General features: G+C 43.8%; 1 protein-coding gene across 1 annotated transcript; it reads left to right on the top strand.

Moving 5' to 3' along the window:
* The first annotated feature begins 2,371 nt into the window (after positions 1-2,371).
* On the top strand, positions 2,372-11,772 carry metrnla (meteorin like, glial cell differentiation regulator a). The gene is made up of 4 exons (XM_061701308.1): positions 2,372-2,721; positions 6,938-7,326; positions 9,945-10,004; positions 10,073-11,772. The coding sequence occupies exons 1-4, from the start codon at positions 2,600-2,602 to the stop codon at positions 10,390-10,392; spliced, it is 891 nt and encodes a 296-aa protein (XP_061557292.1). The 5' UTR covers positions 2,372-2,599; the 3' UTR covers positions 10,393-11,772.
* Positions 11,773-20,349: the final 8,577 nt, after the last annotated feature.

Here is a 20,349-nt window from a genome sequence, read left to right as displayed (position 1 = left end):
CCGAGAGCCCAAGCTTGCTGTATCAAGCGAACCCCAAACCTCTCTCACACAGATATTTTCAGTCAGAAGCACGACAAAAGCGCGACGGACGACGTGTCACAACGTGCCGCGCTGTTGTGTCAGCTCATCGGGGAGTCGTTTGGAGACATCCAGTCATGACAGCACACAAACCGCAACGCACGGTCCCTGGCCAAAATTCTTCATGGATTGACTTTAGATTATGCAATGATTTAAAGAAAGTCTGTCAGTTGGAACAACGGTCTGCACGATCATCAGGCAGTGACACGCAGACCCGAGCCAGAACTCGTACCTGATCTAATCCCGACACATCATCAGTCATCTTCCCAAAGAAACACAATCAGAAAAGTTCTAGTTGCAAACGCTTCCGGTTCTCCTCGTCGGACGGGTTTGGTTCCCAAGCATTAGGTTTCAGAAGAGCCAAATGCCCCGGATCCTCGGCGGGAGCGATGTTCACAGATGAACCTAATTGTAACTTTGCGACAAGTCTATGCAGCTCGTCTTACGCCCGCACGGAAAAACAAGAAGAGGTCACCTGTGAGTTGACTGACAGATTGTTTGGGAATTGCGTTTCATCATATTTTGGATCAACTGTCAACGAAAAGCCTCAGGACGAGCCTTTTGTTTTTCCTCTCAAAAGCTGTCAAAGGAGAGAAAGTAGAAAGTGGCAACTGCGACAAGGCTTACATTGGAGGCACCCAATCCCGACTTGTGTGGCTTTGTGGTGACTGGGCCATTATGAATGACTTTGGAGCTATTGATGTGGTCGCTAGTTGCAGCAGCTACCATCCTGGAGCACCAAGTCAAATTGATTTTGCAGCCAACAAGCCAGCGTCACTTTCTTTCCAGTCATTTCTTTCCAAACCAACAAATGGATAGTACTATTTACAGCATTCCTTGGTTTACGAGGGTACTGACATTTTAAGACATTTTAAGGCTACGAACGGCGCACAACAAACTAATTTACGCAGCAGCTTAACAACATGTTGTCGCGCAGCATAAGGCACGTTCAGTTAAAACTGTACTTCCTGTTTTTCTTTTTCTTTTTCTTTGGATCGTTTTATATTCATGGCCTTTGCTGAAACTATGACTTTACTACTGCATTAGCGGGGTTTAGTAATAGTCTACGGAGAGTTCCGACAAATTTGGGGTAATTCGCTGCAGCGACTCGTAACTGAATTCCCGAATGTGTTCCACAAGGCTCTGTACAAGGGCCAAAGGTTTTTACATGATACTTTACATCAGGGGTCGCAAACCTTTTGGAAAATGAGAGCTACTTCCTTGGTACTGATTAATGCGAAACGCTACCAGCTTGATACACACAGTCACTATACAGGGCATTAAGTGTATTCTGTTGGAATTATATTATATGATTCTATATATTATTTTATCATGAAGTATTGTTTATTTGTGTAATGTTTCCTTTTATTCATGCCTGATGTATCTTTAAGAGTTGTAAAGAGACTTTATTTTATTGCTATCCTTAAGGCAGTTGTGGAAAGTAACAGTACGAAGACTTCGTTGCTGTACTGAAGTAGATTTTTCGGGTAAGTGTACTTTATTTGGGTATTCTTTTTCTGGCGACTTTTTATTTTTTACTCCCAACATTAGAAAACAGACTTAAACTTTCTACTCCTGCCGATGACAACATGACGTAAAAACGACTACATAGGGGGGGTGACAGAAGCGAAATGGCGGAACGTGAACCGGGGGGCATTCACTGCGAATGTAACAGATTCGGAGAAGCAAGATATTACCAATTGGGGCCTGATTTAAGAGAATTGTTTGATGTTGTCAGCAACAAGAGTAGTTGTTGGCCAATTCGTTGTCTCGTGCCAGCCAAAAACCCACAGCTCCCGTTCAACTCAAATATGGCTAATCGAAATAAACAAATACAAGGTGTATTTTTACTGGTTTTATTATTATTTAGTTGTAAAATATTTTTGGCTTTGTCAGTTTACAACATTCCCAAAGATATGGGAACACGTTTTATTCTTCTCAGCACGAGCACTATGTTAATAAATGAGGGAAACTGTTTTGTGTGCAGTTTTTTTCGTTGAGCCAAGTTCGCAAAACGGGTATTGTATATAATTATTAGGGGGGGGAAACATTTTTTTACTTTAGTAATTTCATGCTGTACTTTTACTTCAGTACACCTACTTTTACCAGCATTTTTTTTTTTGTATCTGTACTTCTAGTTTAGTATAAAGTGTGAGTACTTTTACCACTTGACACTGCATTTATCACAAAAAAGCAAGTGAGAGGCACGTTTCCTCGAAAGCTGGATAGAGATGTACAGCCGAGTCTTAAACATCCGAGCGGAGGCGTGATCACTTAAACGCGACCCTACCGAGCGGCGAACGGGGCGTGGCGTTCACGGTCGCAATCGAAGCTCGGAGCTCATTTCACTTGAGGGCTCATCAAGGCGGTGGGAGTCCACGGAGGCGGAGAAGCGAATCCGCGGAGGAAGTTGCGAATACTTTTCGAGGCGAAGGAGTAAGCCGCCGGTGAGCCCAGCCGAGTGGAAATGCGGCGGCGGACATCGAAGCCACTCTGAGGCCGAGAAGAGGCGAAGACAAACATGCTGAGCCCGCCGCCGCCGCCGCTGCTAGCCTCCTTGCTAGCGCTCCTCCTCGTCATTCTGAGCCGATGTCGGACTTCTCTCTGCCAGTATTCGAGCGACCAGTGCAGCTGGAAGGGCAGGTGAGCTGAAAACAAACACACGTTGGAGTGTGTTTGGACCAATTGGACCACTGGGTTTGCTTTCTGTTGAAAGTTCCAAAATACAGTAAAACATCTCCACAAGCCAGTATAGGTTGCCAAAGGGAGTAATGGAACGCCAAACAATCATGTTTATAAGTATGTAGTATTTGGTGCCCGAGTCGTTTTTTGTTGACTTTAGTTTTTTTCCGAAATGTTTCAAGATGATTTAAAATCAGCCTCGTCCCTGAATTTTGACCACAATTTCACCCCTGCAACTATTATAACTTGTCAAAACTTCTTACAAGTCTCCCAATATTTCTCTCAAAATATATGAAACGAGCTAGCGAACCGAACTGTGGACACAATCAGAAGCTGCTTTGCAACATTTTCCAGATTGTTTTTTTTGTTTTCTTCGCCCTTACTCAAACGTGGCTGCTCCATGACCGAAGGTACAAAACTCCGTCGTACACCAGCGTGACGTGGCGTGACGTGACGTGACGTGGCGTGACGTTGACCTACCGCTACTACGGTTTGTGTCACACAACGACAGACAAGCAGCAACCCGAACAGTGCGTGTCGATGCCCTCCCGAGCGGCTTTAATCCACATAGGATGCTTAGAAATTAGAGAAAAAAAAAACACAAAAGAGACTGTAAAGTAGTCAGTTGGTAGGGTGCCAGTAAGGGGCGTGGCCTAGTGAATGACATCAGGAGCTGGAGTCAGTCGGGTTGGCTGGTTTACGTGCGCGTGAGCCTCTCTGCGCGAGTTGTGGTCTCCAGCAGCTCCTGGCGAGTGTTGTCATTTTGTATTTGCGTTTGACTGTTGGCGCCGTTCAATAAACGGCCAAAAGTGCATCTTTGGCTGTGGCTCTCCTTGCCCACATGTGAGGGCATCACAGCATCCGGACCCCGAGAAATCGGCCAAGTGACATTACAACAAAGAGAAATAATCTATTTAAAAAAAAAAACAAATGGGAGAATTTTTTATTTATTTTTTTTTATTTTTTTTGCACCAATTTTTGGAGGGAATGTTAGTTTGAATGTCATCGTATTTGTCTTAGGATGAAATGTGTTATGTAAAAAAAAAAAAAATTAATAATAATAATAAATTTTGCCAAGTTGAAAAGGACTATTATCAGCCAGCGGTCGTTGTTAAAAATAGCTGCTAATAGTTCTTCCTCCTGTCCTGCCAGTTCCTCGAGCTGTATGAAAGGTAATGTGACTTGAGGGAGTTGAGGCATTCGGCAGGAACGTCTCGATCCGACTTTTTCACTTCCAATCCAATACCGATATTGCAGCCTTGAATTTTAGCCAATACACGTCCAATCCGATACCGGCAATAATCATGCATACCCATACTGACGCATTTATTATTAACCAATGGGTTACAAAAAATAAGAATGTACTACAATTTAATCAAATAAATACAAATATTAGGAAATCCTGCAAAATAACTTCAATAAAACCAATAACAAAATTATAACTTTAAATTGCAATACAACCACTGCTTAACCTCAGCATCAGCATATTCTACATTTGAATAGGTTAAATAAAAAGTACATTAGAAAACTGTCAAATAATCTCAATTAATACAAATTATAATTTTAAAGTGCAAAATAACAAAGTTAAATTGAGTTTTTTTTTATTTTTTTATTTTTTTATTTAGTTAATGGTCAGAACATCATTTGCCTTGTGTGGCGATACACTTTTGAACTTGTTGATGCAACCGGGGTTTAGTTTTATTGATAATCGCCGTTCCTGTGTTAGATTGCCTGTGTGTGTTTATAGAGCGTTTGTGTATCAATATTTATTCTTTAGCGAGACATGAGCGCCTCGACTTCGATGCTAATCGTCGTTAGCTCATCAATGGTGTTTTTCATTCGTGTTAGCTTTGAGCTAGGAATTTTTGTGAACAAAAACAAAGAAAGAAACGAAGTCTGTGCTATATTTGAACATTCAATAGGTGTCATTCTTTTGTTATGCGTTTTAGTTTTACAGTAAACTTCAACAGGAGTGTCAATAAATGACTTCAAGCAAGCAACATTCACTCTTAAGGCCTCTTTATACTCCCGCGCTCGCGTGGCCGACAACGCCCGCATTGCGTCACGTGACCGACGCAGAGGGGCCGCGCGGCCCCTCTGCGTCGCTTGACGGGCACGGGAAATTTTTTTGCTGCACCTCGAACGCTGCGGAAATCGTCTCTCGTGATTGGTCCGTTTTAGTCACATGCTGTGATGATGTCATCAGCGTTCCTCCCGGTTCCGCATTGCACCTACGCCGCCGCCTTCTTGATTGATTTTGCAGCATAATTAAACGTAGCATCCGGTCATCTAGGTCCATTTGTTCTAGCAGACTCTGTTCCACGGTCACCATTGTTGTTGCTTGTTACGGAAGGGAAAGTTAAAAACGGCTACCGGAAATGGCCGAAAAATGCTGAGGAAACTCCACCCTGTGGCGTCCAGGCCAATACCAGCGGTAGCGACACCCCCGACTCGGAGGAGAACTGCAGCGCACTTTCAAAACAGCGCACGTGGCTTGCGCTCCAGTATAAAGGCAAATTGCGTGCGGGACAGCCGCAGTGACGTCAGCGCGGTCGCCGTCCGCCCGAGTATAAAGAAGCCTTTACTCCTTGCTACCATGTTAGCGCCTTAGCAAGCTGTTGTTGTGATCACGTGGGCTCTGCACGCCGTCCGGGCGCTGCTGGATAGAAGTGCTGAAGCGGAACACCGAATGGACTTTTAGATGCAGTCCGAGCCTTTTTTCCCTGACGTCGGACCGATTTGCGATCTCAAAGATCGGATCAGGACACCCCTCGCATTTAGGCATTTTTCATGATCCCTGAAGTGTGAATGAGAGGACATTCTTAAAAACAACAATCTTGTATCATCACGTTCTTTTTGTGAGGTTTGGTCGCACACTCGCCTTCTGCTGAAATGCGTTTTGTGCTTTAAAGGCTCATCTGAAGACTGTGGTTTAGTTTTCCCCCTCAACCGTCCAGTCAGGAGGGGCAAACTGTTTGCTGCTTTGAGCCGTGCACCAATAATCTGGTGTTGATTAGCGGGCCTGTTGACTAAGCTCCTTTAATTGCACGCAGAAACGATGAAAGTGGGACGAGGCTGGAGTTAATTAAAGGCACGTCAAGCCGGGCCGCAGTGCGCCCCGTTCCCTTTTCTGCTTTTTCGAATGTGGGGAGCTCATCTGATTTTCAGGAAACGGGGCGTCTCTCCCACCGCGCGCTTGGCACGCCGCTCGCCCGCGGACGGCTTCCTGCCTCCGCCGCTTTTGCCGCAGGATGATATACTGACTGACGGACGGTGTTTTTTTTGGGGTGGAGGGGTGGGGGCGTTAAATTCGGGAGGCGGTCGCCGGGTCGGCGCCGCGGTCCGAGGTGCCGCCCGGACGAGCCTCCTCGGCCATCTTTGGCGGATTGAAAGCCGTCCAGGGTGGTTGGCTGCGCGACCTGCGTCGCGGCCTTCGTCTGCTCGGAGCCTCGCGGTCGGCTATTCATACGCTTGCGGCCTGCCGGGGTGTGTTTGGCCACCGCTCCATTGGGGGGGGGGTCATGTCGGCCCCTTTTCCACTGCAGCGGTTTCCTAAAAACAGGTTCTCGAGAGTGCCCAGAATGTTGCTGTTAAATGTTTTGGCACTGGTTCTGAAGTTTCAGAACCCCCCCCACTGTTAAGGGGTCCCAAAATGTCAAACTCGTACCAACCACCTTTTGTTGCTCCGCTAGTTGCAGACGTGGAAAGCCGCGCCTGATCAGGGTTTGTGTGTGTGTGTGTGAGAAACTGTATTACTGTGCGTGTGTGCATACGTGTGTATGAGACGGAAACTGTGCAACACTGTGTGTATGACTGCGAAAGAGTTTGTGTATGTGTGTAACTGTATTATTGCGTGTGTGCACGTGTGACTGCGAGATCATGAGTGAGTAACAGTGTGTTATTGTGTGTGTGCTTGCGTGCATCCATGTGAGAGTGTGTGACTGGGAGACAGTGTGAGTAACTTTGTGTTCATGTGTGTGGATGCGTGCGAGTGTGTGAGTAACTGTTTGTCACTATGTGTTTGTGTGAGACGGACTGTGTGTGGTTGAAACTGTTTTATTGTGTGTGAGTAACTGTGTGTTTGTGTGAGAGTGACTATTGCGGTAGTATGATGTCACACTCTTGCCCCGCCCCCCAAAGCCAAGCCAACCTCACCTTTTCCGCATTTGCTCCCCAGCGGGCTGACTCACGAGGGCCACACGCGCGACGTGGAGCAGGTGTACCTGCGCTGCTCCCAAGGCTCGCTGGAGTGGCTGTACCCCACGGGCGCCATCATCGTCAACCTGCGCCCCAACACCGTCTCGCCCGCCGCCGCCCGCCTCTCCGTCTGCGTCAAGCCGGCCGCCGAGTCCAGCGGAACCAACGTCTACCTGGACCTGAACGGCCGGCTGCGCTTGCTGCTGCGCGAGCGCGACCAGGCGCTGGGCAAGGCGCGCTGCTTCGGCATCCTGGAGGGGGCGCTCTTTATCGAGGCCATCCCTCGCGCCGACATCAGCCGGCGCGTCGCCGCCTTCCGGTACGAGCTGGTGAGCGACGCGCCGGGAGCGGACGACGCCTCGGTCGGCGGTAAGAGGAACCCGAACGCGCGTTTCCAACTCGGGCTCCAGGAACTTCTTTGTGCCGCGTTGTCCGACCTTCAAGTATCTTTTTCATTTTCATATCATTCGCAATAACAGTAAAGACATGCCCTACTGAATTTCCTTTTCAAAATTGTTTAATTTGACCGATATGAGTATTTATTATTGCCAGTTGTTATCCATCAAGTAACATTTTTCAAACTTTTATTGCAACAATGCCTTTACCGTTATGCGTGCCAAATTAGGTTTTGTGATTTTGTGAAGATGCTGATGACATTTTTGGAGAGATCGGATATTTCTCTGATTGCTTCGTTTGCCCTTTCCTTGAAAACGAGCACAAATGCATGTTAGTGTCGAAAAGTGTCTTTTGCAAGCTGTCGTTACCGTTAATGGCACTGGACGGAGCCTCGTTTTGTTGTTGCAATACCCCAGAGGGATAAAGACAAGAGTGCAATGGCTTTAATGAGTAGTTGTGATCATTTATGCACTTGTAGCCGCAGTTTGAAGGGCAACACATGTAAATTGTGTAACTCACGTGATTTTTATGAAGCTGTTTGTCTGTACTGTTATGCAAAAAACATGTTCTCAATGAGCCACCGCTAATTGCTCTGTCAATCGGGATTGTCTTTACGGTGAATGCCGAGAATGTTTTCAGAAATAACTTTCTGAAGACAGGACTTTTGAGTGCGGTGCTCAGCATGGGAGACGAGACATTTACACACACAAAACGCGTTTCCGCACCGTGTACCTGCTGAACCTTCGAGCCCGGCAGCCATGTCGTCCCCCTCGTTCCCGCCCCCGTTTCCTCTCCGAGAAAGCATCCCAGTCCCCACATCTGTTTTGGCGTCCGTCCGGCCTCACGTATCCACATCCTGCGTCATTACGGACGCTGTGATGTGGCCGCCGCAGATGGTTCTGGCACGCTTCACAAAGCCGGCGTTCTCGTGTTGATGAATGGATGAGCGACTTCCTCTCATCTAACTCATTCTCCATTGAGCCCGAATGTTCTCTGAAGCAGATGTTCCTCTGTCACTCCTCCTGAAAATATTTTTCCTCCCTCGTTATTGCGACCTCATCATCTCTCGTGACTATTTGAAGTGGTTTCCATTTGGCTGGGCGCTATTACCGATGGACTCCGTCCGGGTCCAGATGTTTCAGTATATTCCTCCAGTCTGTGAAGTGGTCTTCATCAGATGTGACCTGAGCGAGATGCTGACTCGGGTCTCAGTCGGGTTTCATGGTCAACACTCGAGCGTGCCTCAGCTCTGTTTTTGAACACATTTAAAAAAAAAAAAAGAAAAAAAAGAAAAAAAAAAAACATTTAAAAAAAAATAACAATTTTACTTCAAAAGACAATTTGCTGATCCGCTTCAAGCGTTCAACATTTTTGTAACTTTCCAGCTGCTTTTTTCTGCTTGTACATGTGTGAACTCACTCTTGTCGCGTAATGCTAAATGAGCTCACTGAATAAAATGAGGACCCCCCCCCCCCCCCTTTTATACAGATACTGCCGGTGTTCCACAAAGCTCGATACGAGGGCCAATGATTTTTACATTGTACTTTACATAAAGGTCACAATTACTTAGCATTACAAAACCAAACTGGTGACGACATACAAGGCTCGCTGCTCGGTTCACAGATTTTTACAGTATATCCTGCATGAGTCTTTCCCAACCTTAACTGAGCCAAGGCACTTTACATTAGAAAAAAAAATCTCACAGCATACCACCATACAGAAATGTCATAGAAAGTGGATGCACAGGTTAATTATGAACCTTCTGCAATCTAGTGAAAGAGTTGTTGTGCATATCACAAAAAGTCGCTGGCATAGATAATTGAATAAGATACATTTGTAGTTAATTAATTTTTTAAAAATTCACACCAATTAACTGAAACGGTTTTAAACACAAATACTGTAATTATGACTGCTACTGCTTTAGCATAAGGGTCACGATAGGCTAAGGCGCGTTCTAACTTTACAAAATCACTGCGCCGTAGGGACAAAACCCGGCCGGGTGTAAACGAGTACGCCCTGTAGACAGCTATTGATGGTGTTGCACAAGGCTCTCTCTCAAGTCCACAGGTTTTTACTGTTTGGTCGACATGACTTCCAACTATATATCATACTAAATCTAAATGTACGATAAGTTGGTGAACAAAACAATCAGGTTGCAATATTAAGGCCAATAAATGTCTTTTGAATGGCAGAAATTCTTAAAATTGGACAATATTTTTCAGCCATTTTGAGTCGTCGGTACAGGTTTTTTTTTTTTTTTTTCCCCCTACATTCTTTGCATCAGATTTGTGCTAGTGTACTTTCTGTATATGGACTTAGTCAATGTCTTGCGTGTGACCATTTTGCCCTTCATCCTGCTGTTGGTGGTTGCAGGCCAGAGGCGAACTTTTTAAGTGGGAGCATTTTATTTTACTGCCTTTTTAGCAAATAGGCGGTTATTGTACTTGACAAGGAAGGCCCACTCACCGTGTCATCTCGATGATTTTAAGTCCATGCGTTGACTATTCTCGTTTGTCGTTAGTGGTACACTATGTTAAGCTGCCCGAGGAGTTTTCTTTTTTAAATAAACGTTGTTTGTTGGTTTTTTTTAGCACCCTGTCAGCCGTGCAGTGACGACGAGGTTCTTCTCGCAGTCTGCACCAAAGACTTTGGTAAGTGCGTTAGTGTAGCTTTTATACAAGAGTACAGTATAGTGTGTAAGTGTGTGTTCGTTGTTCAGTGGCACGTGGCGTCATCGCGACGGTTCAGGAGGAGGCGGAGGAGGATCGCTCGTCCGTCAGCGTTGACATCAGCCGCCTGTACAGGCAGAAGACGGAGGTGTTCGTCCCCGTGGGTCCGAGGGGGCGGCGCTGGTCGGGACGCATCATGATGCCGCTGCGGTGCGGCATCAAAGCCGGCGACGGCGACTTCCTCTTCACTGGGACGCTGCGCTTCGGCGAGGCCTGGATGGGCTGCGCGCCGCGCTACAACGACTTCCTGCGCTTGTACAAAGAGGCGGAGAGACTCGGGACCAACCCCTGTCACGTGGACGCCGACTGAGTGGGGCGGAACGATGCCCGCGCCCATTGGGGAATGTATTGGAGACTGACAGGTGGTCGCTGGACCACCTTTTAGATGAAATGTAGCAGAGAGGTCGGTGTGCAAAATGTGAATGAACGAACTACAAGTGTACAGTCTATTTGGAAGCCGCGGCGCATGCTTTGTGAAAAGCGTGATGTACAGAAGTTATTTCTTATCACAGAAATATAAGTCAAAAGGCTTATTTTTGTTTGTTTTTTGTTGTTATATTTTGTTTACAAAAAGACTAAATGTGAAAAAAAAGAAAAAGCTACCGTATTTCCCGCACTATAAAGCGCACTTAAAAGCCTTTCATGTTCTCAAAAATCAACGGTGCGCCTTTTAACCCGGTGCGCCTCATGCGTGCACTGAGTTCCAAAATCTGTGAAAATGTTGTTGTGCGATTTTGGTAAGCGCTCCGCTTCATTGACTGACGGACCGTTTCCCGCCGACATAGGGACGTAATACGTACACTACGTACGCTGGCACCGATAAACCAATTGGGGAACATTGCGTAAAGCTACGTACAGTACGTGCGCTTACCTCCGCCACGCCTCCGATTGGTATACTGTACTGTATGCTGCGAAACATTTGTTTGGCTAAGGACCCCCGCAAAGGGCATCAGCGAAGAGACATGCTTACCAGGCACAATTCAAACTACAGGCTATCAGTTGGGAATAGAGCGGCTGCGAGAGAATTCAAAATCAAGCGCAAGAACAGCCGGGAGAAGCGTCTCTCCAGTCACCATTCGACTGAAGGCAATAACGAGAGCACAAGACATGAAGATCGAACACTTTCGGGGAGGTCCGTCTTGCTGCGGAAAGGGCGCCATCGCGCCACCCGCGCGAGGACTACCGTGGCGCCGCGAACTCCAACCGCCGGACATTGGCGTAAACGGGGCGTTCAAAGTGACGTTGCGAGCGGCGTGGGAGCGATGGACGGGAGACGGCGAACGCGCCTTTACCAAGACTGGGAGGCGAGTTACGCCAGCATATGTGAGTGGATTGCGGAGGCCCGGGCAAAGGTGTCCGCTTTGACTGCTGTCCGAGCTTTCGCGAAAGCCGGCATCATCGCCGAACGGCAACGAGACTGGCGAGAGGGAACCCGGCGTGTTTGATGGCGAAGTTGCCCAGCTGTTCGATTCAGATGCAGAAGATGAGGACTTCGACACATTTGTGACAAAAGATTGATCAAAAAAATAACGTGAGTGTGTTTTTAAATACGTGGGAGAATGAAGTTCAACCAAGCTCACCGTTTTGCTTACCTTGTTTTAGGATGCGCCGAATAATGCGGTGCGCCTCATGGTGCGGAAAATACAGTCAATGTTTCTGCCCTTGTGAATAAAAAAAAAATGTGCTTTAACGACATTTGTGTGTGTTGTTGACAAACATTTCATTACTTTAATAAAAGAAACATGTTATTCAAATAGTTAAAAATAGAAGAGAGAAATAAAATACAAAAGCGTAAAAATATATGCATTATAGTTAAAATATACATGTAAACAGTTAAGAAAACGAAAAGGTTCATACAAATGCAAAAAAAAAAAGTATAAAAAAAATAAAATGGAAGAAAACTGAATAAAAGCATGAGCATAAATAGAACAATTAAAAGCAGAGAAATAATGAAAATAGTTAAAAATAGAAAATACAAATAAAAACATTTACCAGAGTTAAAATAGGAAAAGACAAAAAAGAGTAGTAACATTTTGAAAAAATAAATCTAAACAAAAGTAAGCATAAAAATAGTTAAAATGTTAAATTGAGTTTTGTCTTGTATATGAATATTTGTGTCTGGTGTGCCTGCTCATCCATCAGGAATGACATGAAAAAAAAACCAACTCAATATTTCATTTGGCCAAAGAGGTAACTTTATATGCTAACTTTTGTTGCATATTTGTTTCCACTCATTTCGACTTCAACAATTCCGACAGCATTGAAGGTGGCGCTGACGGCTCACTTGTGGCTAGCATCCTCATGCTAGCTCCTACAACGGGAACGTCGGCACAGATGGATATCTCCGAGATGGACATCGCCGCCGCCGTCCAAACTGGGATTGGCGTGAACCACTCTGCGTGAACTTCCTGTTCATCATTTTTATTAGCCCCCCCCCCCATTCCAGCCCAAAGCGGTCGTCGCGGAATTCGCACTGGGAAAGGCAAACAGTGTTGCTATGGCAACCGCTCCTCACCGGGAACCTTGTCGCTCTTTGACACCGCCACGAGGAAGAGGACGAGGTCAGTGGGCGTTGCGGAAGCTTCAACCCTCTTCCCTTCACTTGTTCTTGAGGGAAAAACTATTCCATGTATTATATTTATTTTCATATATATTTTATGTGGATAGTAAATGATTGGAAAAATCCATTTCAAAAGCTTGGTTATTGGGGGAAATAAAGCAAAGTATAGAAAGAAATGACATTTATACATATGTATGAGACATTTTACAGGTATTAGTTTGCATTTAATATACATATATTTTTATATGGGGAAAAGAAGGACAGAAATGTGTATTGATTTGAAATATATTGAATGTATTTAGTATTTTTGTTTCATATCTAATTTTCATTTAAAATCATAAAATATTGTGTTGTTATATAATATTATTTGTCATTAATTAAGCTGGTTAAAGGGAGAACTAGGGGAAAATTTTATTTTTTGTCATTTAATATTTATTTATTTGGCATTGATTTCATGTCTTTAAAAAAGTCAATTAAAAAATGTGGGAAATTGAAAATTTGTATGAAGAGAAACTTAATGCATTACTGCACCTTTTCACTGAATTATCATCTCTGATTTAGTAAATGATCAAATTAAATACAGTTGATATTTCGAATATAAATGAAAGTAATAATTAAAAAGTAAAACACATCTAAAATTTTCAAAAATACAATTTCAACAAAATTCAACGATGTAAGTGAAAAAAAAACAAAAAAAAAACATTCCACTCGCCTGTAAAGTCATTTGGTTGGAACAGAATCATAACCCAGATGACTGAGTATATTATATCAAATATTTAATATTATAAATAATAATATTATTAATTACTACAAAAACATGAATAATTTAAAGGCCACCCACCAAAGTTTTCATAGATTTTCCTGCAAGGATTTTTGAATTAAAAACGATTGAATTCAATCAATGTGATTTTGGATTACAACATGCCGGGCGAGCTCACATCTGCATCGTGTGTTCTTGTTTCTTCTTCTTCTTCTTCTTCTTCTTCTTTTTTTCAGGAAAAGGAAGCGAAGCAGTCGAGTCAAAAAGCAGGCAGAACCCCGCAGGCGCATAAAACTGCTGCGGGGACAAGACCGGTGGCTAATATTTTAGGACTCTTCGGGAAATGCTGGAATGTGTGGAATGCCTTGACCACACACACACACACACACACACACACACACACACACACACGCGTGCAGCTTCCCTCACTCTGGTTGTCGCGATTAGCTGGAATCAATGGAGCCTCTGTGCTCCCCCCCTCCGACCCCCCGCCCCCCCCCCGACCCCCCGACCCCCCATCTGTGCGGCCACAGTCAGCACGTGGCCGGAACCCCCAGCACACTTAAACACCGCGCCGCGGCTCCCAGACAGTAAGTATAGTAGTAGCAGCGGCCACGATCGTAACGCGAAGCGTTGAGTGGATCTACAAAAGTCTACACACCCCCTCGTTTAAATGCCAGGTTGTTTTGGGACGTAAAAATATGAGACCAAGAGCAAACATTTCACAATGAAATCTTGACGATAGGAGAAGTGAAAACAAACAGGAGAGATAATGTGGTTGCGCAAGTGTGTACACCCTCTTATAAGTGCATATATGGCTGTGTTCAGAATGAGCCAATCACATTCAAACATGAGTTCAACGGGTGTCAGCACACACCTGTCACAATTTAAAGTGCTTCTGATTAACCCCTAATAAAGCTCAGATCTTCTAATAGACTTTTTCGGACATCTTTTGCTTACTTTACTTACTTTATTTAGTTACAGTTACTTCGCGATACTTAGTTTGTGTTAATTAATTACAGATAGAGCTACTTAGTTACATACTCATACATTTACAAATTCTTGGTAAATGTTACAAACTGGTGCACCTCAAATAAAGTTCAGATGTTCTGGTAGGCTTTTCCTGTTAGTTTTGTAGTTGCATCTTACAGCACAAGCCAACAGTCAGCCGTACCTTTTTAAAAATGTGTTTTTTGTCTTCTACTTTTGTATTTTATTTTGATACATTGTATTTTGTTAATACTTGTTTCCTTCTATATTGTTTGACATTTTTATTTGTATGCTTTATTTTCATTTTTGAAGCGCATGCAGTAATCAGAATTGTATTTATTTTTGTTTGGTATCTGTTTTGTATTTTTTCCATCTGAATTGTTTTTCTTCTGGTTCTGTGGCTGGAAGGGATGACTGAAACTATTTCCGTTCATTTTATTAAGAAAAAAATGCAGCACTTCAGTACAGGAACAGAACCCTGAATTCGGTTTAAACATGTCGCCATCGGATGATGTCATTCCCCGTGACTTTATTACTCAAGCAAAACAATGCCAACAAAACTGCGTTCATTTTATTACTACTAAACTAGAGCAAGCAGTCGTCTTCCACCCAACTGAAAAAATGTACACACTTGTAAACACTACAAACTGGATGACATCATACCTAACCTCCTCCTGGATTTCATTGTACTTCAGCGCAATAGTTTGTCTTTTCTTTTTTCTAACACATGGTTATGAACTGGGAACCTTCTTCTGAATTTGTGATTCTCGACTGGTGGGTCGGGACCCAAAGTGGGTCGCGAACGGCTCGTAAAAAATGACACGTGTTCGGATTCCGATTGTTTCGGGACAGTGCGGAGGCGTACCAAGTTCCCGCATGGAACGTATTCGTTAAGCGACAAGAAATGTTACTTGTCACTTGTTTTCTCTGTCAACAAACATTGTATGGCGCAGCTCACCCTCTGGCCAGCGGTCGTCATGGCTCGCAGTTTGCCTTTGGCGGTATCTCAAGGTCATTTGAAACGGAGTTTACAAATATAACATACTGCCCGTGTGTTTTCAGAGGCTATTTCGAAACAAACAAAACAATCTTTATTGTTCTTAAATGGGCCACAACGGGAGCCGCTTGGTGCAAATGCAACTTCCAGCAACATTTAAACTCGTATCCCAATTTCCTAAAAAGAAAAGATTTGATCGATGGATGTTACATTTTAACGGTCATTAAATGTACAGTAACACACCACAATAGAGGAAATCTGCGACAAAGAGGCCAATCATTTACTACATAATTATATACATTGTAAGGTTTCATATATGCAATTCAATGTTTATATGTGATACTTTAGAGAGGTGCAGTTATTTATTTGTCCACTTGAGGTCACCATCCACACACTCGACACGAGCACATGCCTTTAAAAGGCAGGTGTGCTCTGGTTGAGTTAGATGAATGTCAACTGATGCGGACATGCGAAAGATGGGCAATTTGCTAGCCAAACCATGAGGCAATGTACCCCACAGTGACGATCTCCGAATTTTAGGAAGTGCATGGTCATGGTTTTTGGTCTTTCTCACGACAGGTTGTAGAAAATCAAGCTAAACATTGCTCTTTACTTGCATTTGTTCTATATTGTTCTGCATGTGTGCATTAGCTAGCCTGTACGTCGGCCTAGGGTTAGTTGATATTTGTGAATTTATTTCATGAAACTCTCCCTGTGGCTTGCGTGCTGTCGTTGGCAAGCCGGTCACGTTCGAAGCAACTTGATGCCCGAGCCACCTCGTCAGGCTCCTCGACTCTGAGCCCCTCCCGGATGACCGAGATTCTCGATCGATCTGGAAGCCCTGTGGAGGTAACCCGGACCCACCTGTGAATTTAGAAAAAGGGTTCGGTTCTAAAGGCTTTGAGATGAATTCATTAATTTGAATTATAAAAATATAGAAAGCCCCTCTGGCACAGGAGTGTTGAAATGACTTTTTTATTTGTTTGCTCCCCCATCGTAAACCCCCCCCAAAAAAATAGCCTTCATTTACTGGGCTCCAATTGCCTTTTGCAGCCGCACCATGGCAACGGCGAGGCAGTTTCTCATGATGTCATCTCGCAGTGTTGTGATGGACAGCAGCTTGAAAAGAGAGCCGGCCGGGGGCAGCGCGATCGAACAATGACAATCACCTTTTCTTTGTTGCACTTCTGGAAGGTTCACTTGCAGTCTACACATTTGCACGTCTTACACCCGATTGGCCGTGTAGACCCGAGCTACAGTTCGGCGGGAATTTCGACTGGACAAAACTGAAACAAGCTTCTGTCCATGACGGGAAATCCAGAGAATCCACTTCACGGCACCATCCCCAGCCAGAAGCTTGTGGGGATGAATTGGATCAGATAATCATGCAAGTCGACAGCTCCTCAAATGTTGTACACAGAAATATATACTTGAATCTTATTTTATAGCACTGAAGCATCTTCGGGTCGTTTGAAAGGGAACCAAGCAAAGTTAATCACAGGACTTTTTAGGAAGCAAAAATGTAGAACGTTGGCCTCTCTTACAATGTTAACTAAAGTGTAGGAAAAAAAAACTGCCATGTATACTCACTTGCGGCGTAGGCGAGATTTTTTTGTCAATCGATTATTCATTATTATTTTGCTTTATTCTTTCACAATAAACAGTGACGGTGGATTCAGGGTTTTATTATTTGATTTCATATTCACTAATGATAAAAAATGAGGAAATTCTAAACATCATTTGTAGGCCATTATTTACTGAGAAAAGTTAAAATGTTGAAAGTGGCCACAAAAGTAAAAAATATAATAAAAATAAAGAATTCAAAATGCTAGATATGCAGCGATAAATTATTTTTTTTATCATTTATGCTTCATTTAAAATGTATTTATTTTTTTAAAATTTTATTTCATACCTTTTATTTTGTCCTAGAAGCCAGCCAATCACAGTGTTTTTATTTATTATCATCACTACTATGATTATTATTATTATCTATTTTTTAGATTTTTACCAAATATTGTATTTCATTTCCTGAGAAAAACATCACATTTCTTGCAATGTTAACAAAAGTGTAGAAAGAAAAAAAAAACCTGGATCTGCAGCAAAATGTGAAGACTCATTTCTCGTCACTCTTTTTTTCTTTTTAATGTCTACTACTGCTGTTGTATAAAATGTGATCAGCAGCATAATCAGCCGTTTGCGTTGGCTCCGGCGTGAGAACATTTCAAAGCACAACAATTTTTGCTTGAGGACGAACAACTCTGCACAGCAACCGGGTCGACCCCCCCCCCCCCTCCCCCTCCGACCCCTGACCTCGCTTGTGGGCTAAAAAAAAACAACAGTTTGCGTCTGAGCAGAGCTTTAAGAATAGCTCGTGAATTTGGGCGTGGCCTCCGGGCCAAAAGGAGCCATCGTCGGCCATTGTTAGCATGTGATGAATGGCCCATTTGAACACGTGACGTTCGATGGCCGCCAAATGAGTGGCGTGACGGATTGTTGGAAGGGAACGTTCAGTTTTTCCGCTCCAGAGCGGATGCCACTTGTTTGCGTTGGGAAATGTTGGGGCAACTGGTAATGATGGGAGCGCTTAAGAGGGGGAAAGGTTAACATTTCCTCACTAATGTTGACGTTTACCTTGGATTGATTGGACCAAAGTGTCAATGCTGTTTTCATATGAAAACAAGCAGTGAAGTAGGCCAAAGACCACATTCAGACCTGATTCAAGTACTGCTCAGTGCTACGGTACCTTGAAGTTTTTCTCTTTTTTTTTTTTTTTTTAAATACAAGCCTCCACTTCGTTAATGTCTTGTCTTGAATTGTGAGCAAACGTGATGAGGCAGAACTCTCACTGGGTTGCGTTGTAGCGTCTTGCCTGTATGATTGTCGGACACTCTGACGCTGATTGCGTCATCAACAAGACATTAAATGGGGAGGCGTGTCTATCTGTAGTTAGGAACACGCAATTGGATGACAGATTGGCGGTCTGTCATGTCAGACTGTGACCGTTAAGAGCGCGAGACCGTGGCAGCGCCATCTGCTGGATGTGTTGTGTGTGCATGTCTGCGTAAAATGACTAGCGGTGGTCAACAGCAGGCTTGACTTGTGTGAGCTTCTGATGAGGTCGACAGTTGTGACGTCAGACAAGCGCTGGCAGCATCCGAACGATCAGCAGAGGCCGAGTTCAGGGAAAGCCACCGAGCGGGGGTCGGTCTTCAAAATGGTCATGGAAACAAAAAGGGACTGCACTTCATCAAGTTTTGATTTCAAAAACGCCACTCCCAAGATGACATTGCAACATTTTTCTTCTGTCTTTGCCGAAACAAAAATGTCTTTGCAAAGCTGGCCTGTTTACACAACTCGAACCCAAAGCTCCAAAACATGAGCAATCAATTGCGCACGGGCTGAGGGCCACGTTGGTTTCATTCTTTCGTTTCTTTGTCTCCACTTGTTAAGCGTTTCCCAGTTTTGAAACAAGTGCGCATTCTTGGAGGATTAGCACTTCTCTGCTTCTGTGTGGCAAACAACAACAACTTCACTTGACGGTCATTAGCCCGGCGCTCATTGGCTACCTCAGTCCATACATTTTGGGCCCTCTTGGAATTGATGAGCTTATTGCGATTCTTCTGACTAGAACACTGTCACGAGATAAAAACTATTAGAATAAAATTTGAACCCGTTTAGAATATTTTCGCTCGAGAGTACGGTATTGCGTGTTGTCGACCCGGCAACAGCAGCTCGGTCTGTGGCCAAACGCCACGTGCACACATAGCCACTAGGTGGTGCTCAAGCACCTGCCCTTTTGCCCTGGATGAAAAAGTCCCCTTTTTTTTCCGTCATCAATTCCATCCAGTGTGTGTTGATATTTGAGGGCCATTTATTTGAGTCCTTGGGAGAATTGTACACCTTCATTTATTTGGGGTGAAACGGAGGCACTTTAACTGTTGGCATGTGGGTGCTGACCCCCATTTAACATGACTTTGAATGTGATTGCTTACTGATGAACACAGCCACATCCCCATTTATAAGAGGGTGTGTGCCCTCGTGCAACCACGTCATTTGAGTTGTTTATTATTGCTTCCCCCCTCTTTTTTTTTATTTGAATTGTACAGGTCATAGGCTAACTGAAAGTGAAAAAAAGAGGAGTGCACGAGTAAATTCTTTTTCTTGGTCTCATTTTTGAATGTCTCAAAAACCTGACATTTGTTAATAGTCAGCCCCTTTGTTAACAGTTGTTTTATTGTCTGTGTTGATTGTGTGAATAGAAATAAATCTCAAAATCAATTATATACTATTGTTTTCTTAATTGTCGAAATAATTTTGCCGATGAGTGTCCTTTTGCACCTGCCCCCCAAAAATGTCTGCGCACTGAGTTGGAAAATGTATGTTTGATATATACCAAATATGACTTTCATTCGTTTTATACAACCTTCACATGCTTTATTGTTACATTGTGACTACGAGCCCTGTGCGCGTACTAATTGTTCCTACCTATGTTGCGACTACTAGTTATACCGTACGTACTCATTTTTCCCAGCCATGTTGTGACGACGAGCTGTTTTTCGATAAAGATAAGTCGAGTGCAGCTGGACGAAGATAATTGTTTTGCTTTCCTTCTCTGGCTCTCTCACTTCGATCTGACGAAGGGTTTTTCTGTCAAGGGGTGACAACTTGTAAGACTTGTACCTTTTCCTCTCTTTGCAAAGACCTTTCTTTCTTTCTTTTTTTTTTTATGATAAAACCCCACAGACAAGATTGCGTCCTTACTTATTCTATCAGAAAAAGATTTGCCAAAACAGCACGTGCCTGGGGGAGAGGTGCCAAAAACTGCCAAAGTGCCCTTGAGCAATGCATTTTGTTTTCAATTATGCGTCCCAGTCAATCCCTGTATTGTTTTTCCTGCGCCACCACGATGCTAATGTGAAGTTAAATTGGATCATTCATCCAGGGCCAACGCACGATCGAC

The sequence above is a fragment of the Phycodurus eques genome, chromosome 16, assembly GCF_024500275.1.
Source record: "Phycodurus eques isolate BA_2022a chromosome 16, UOR_Pequ_1.1, whole genome shotgun sequence".
Lineage (NCBI taxonomy): Eukaryota > Metazoa > Chordata > Actinopteri > Syngnathiformes > Syngnathidae > Phycodurus > Phycodurus eques.
Note: the sequence above shows the minus strand (reverse complement) of the source record. Positions and strands in the feature narration are given on the sequence as shown.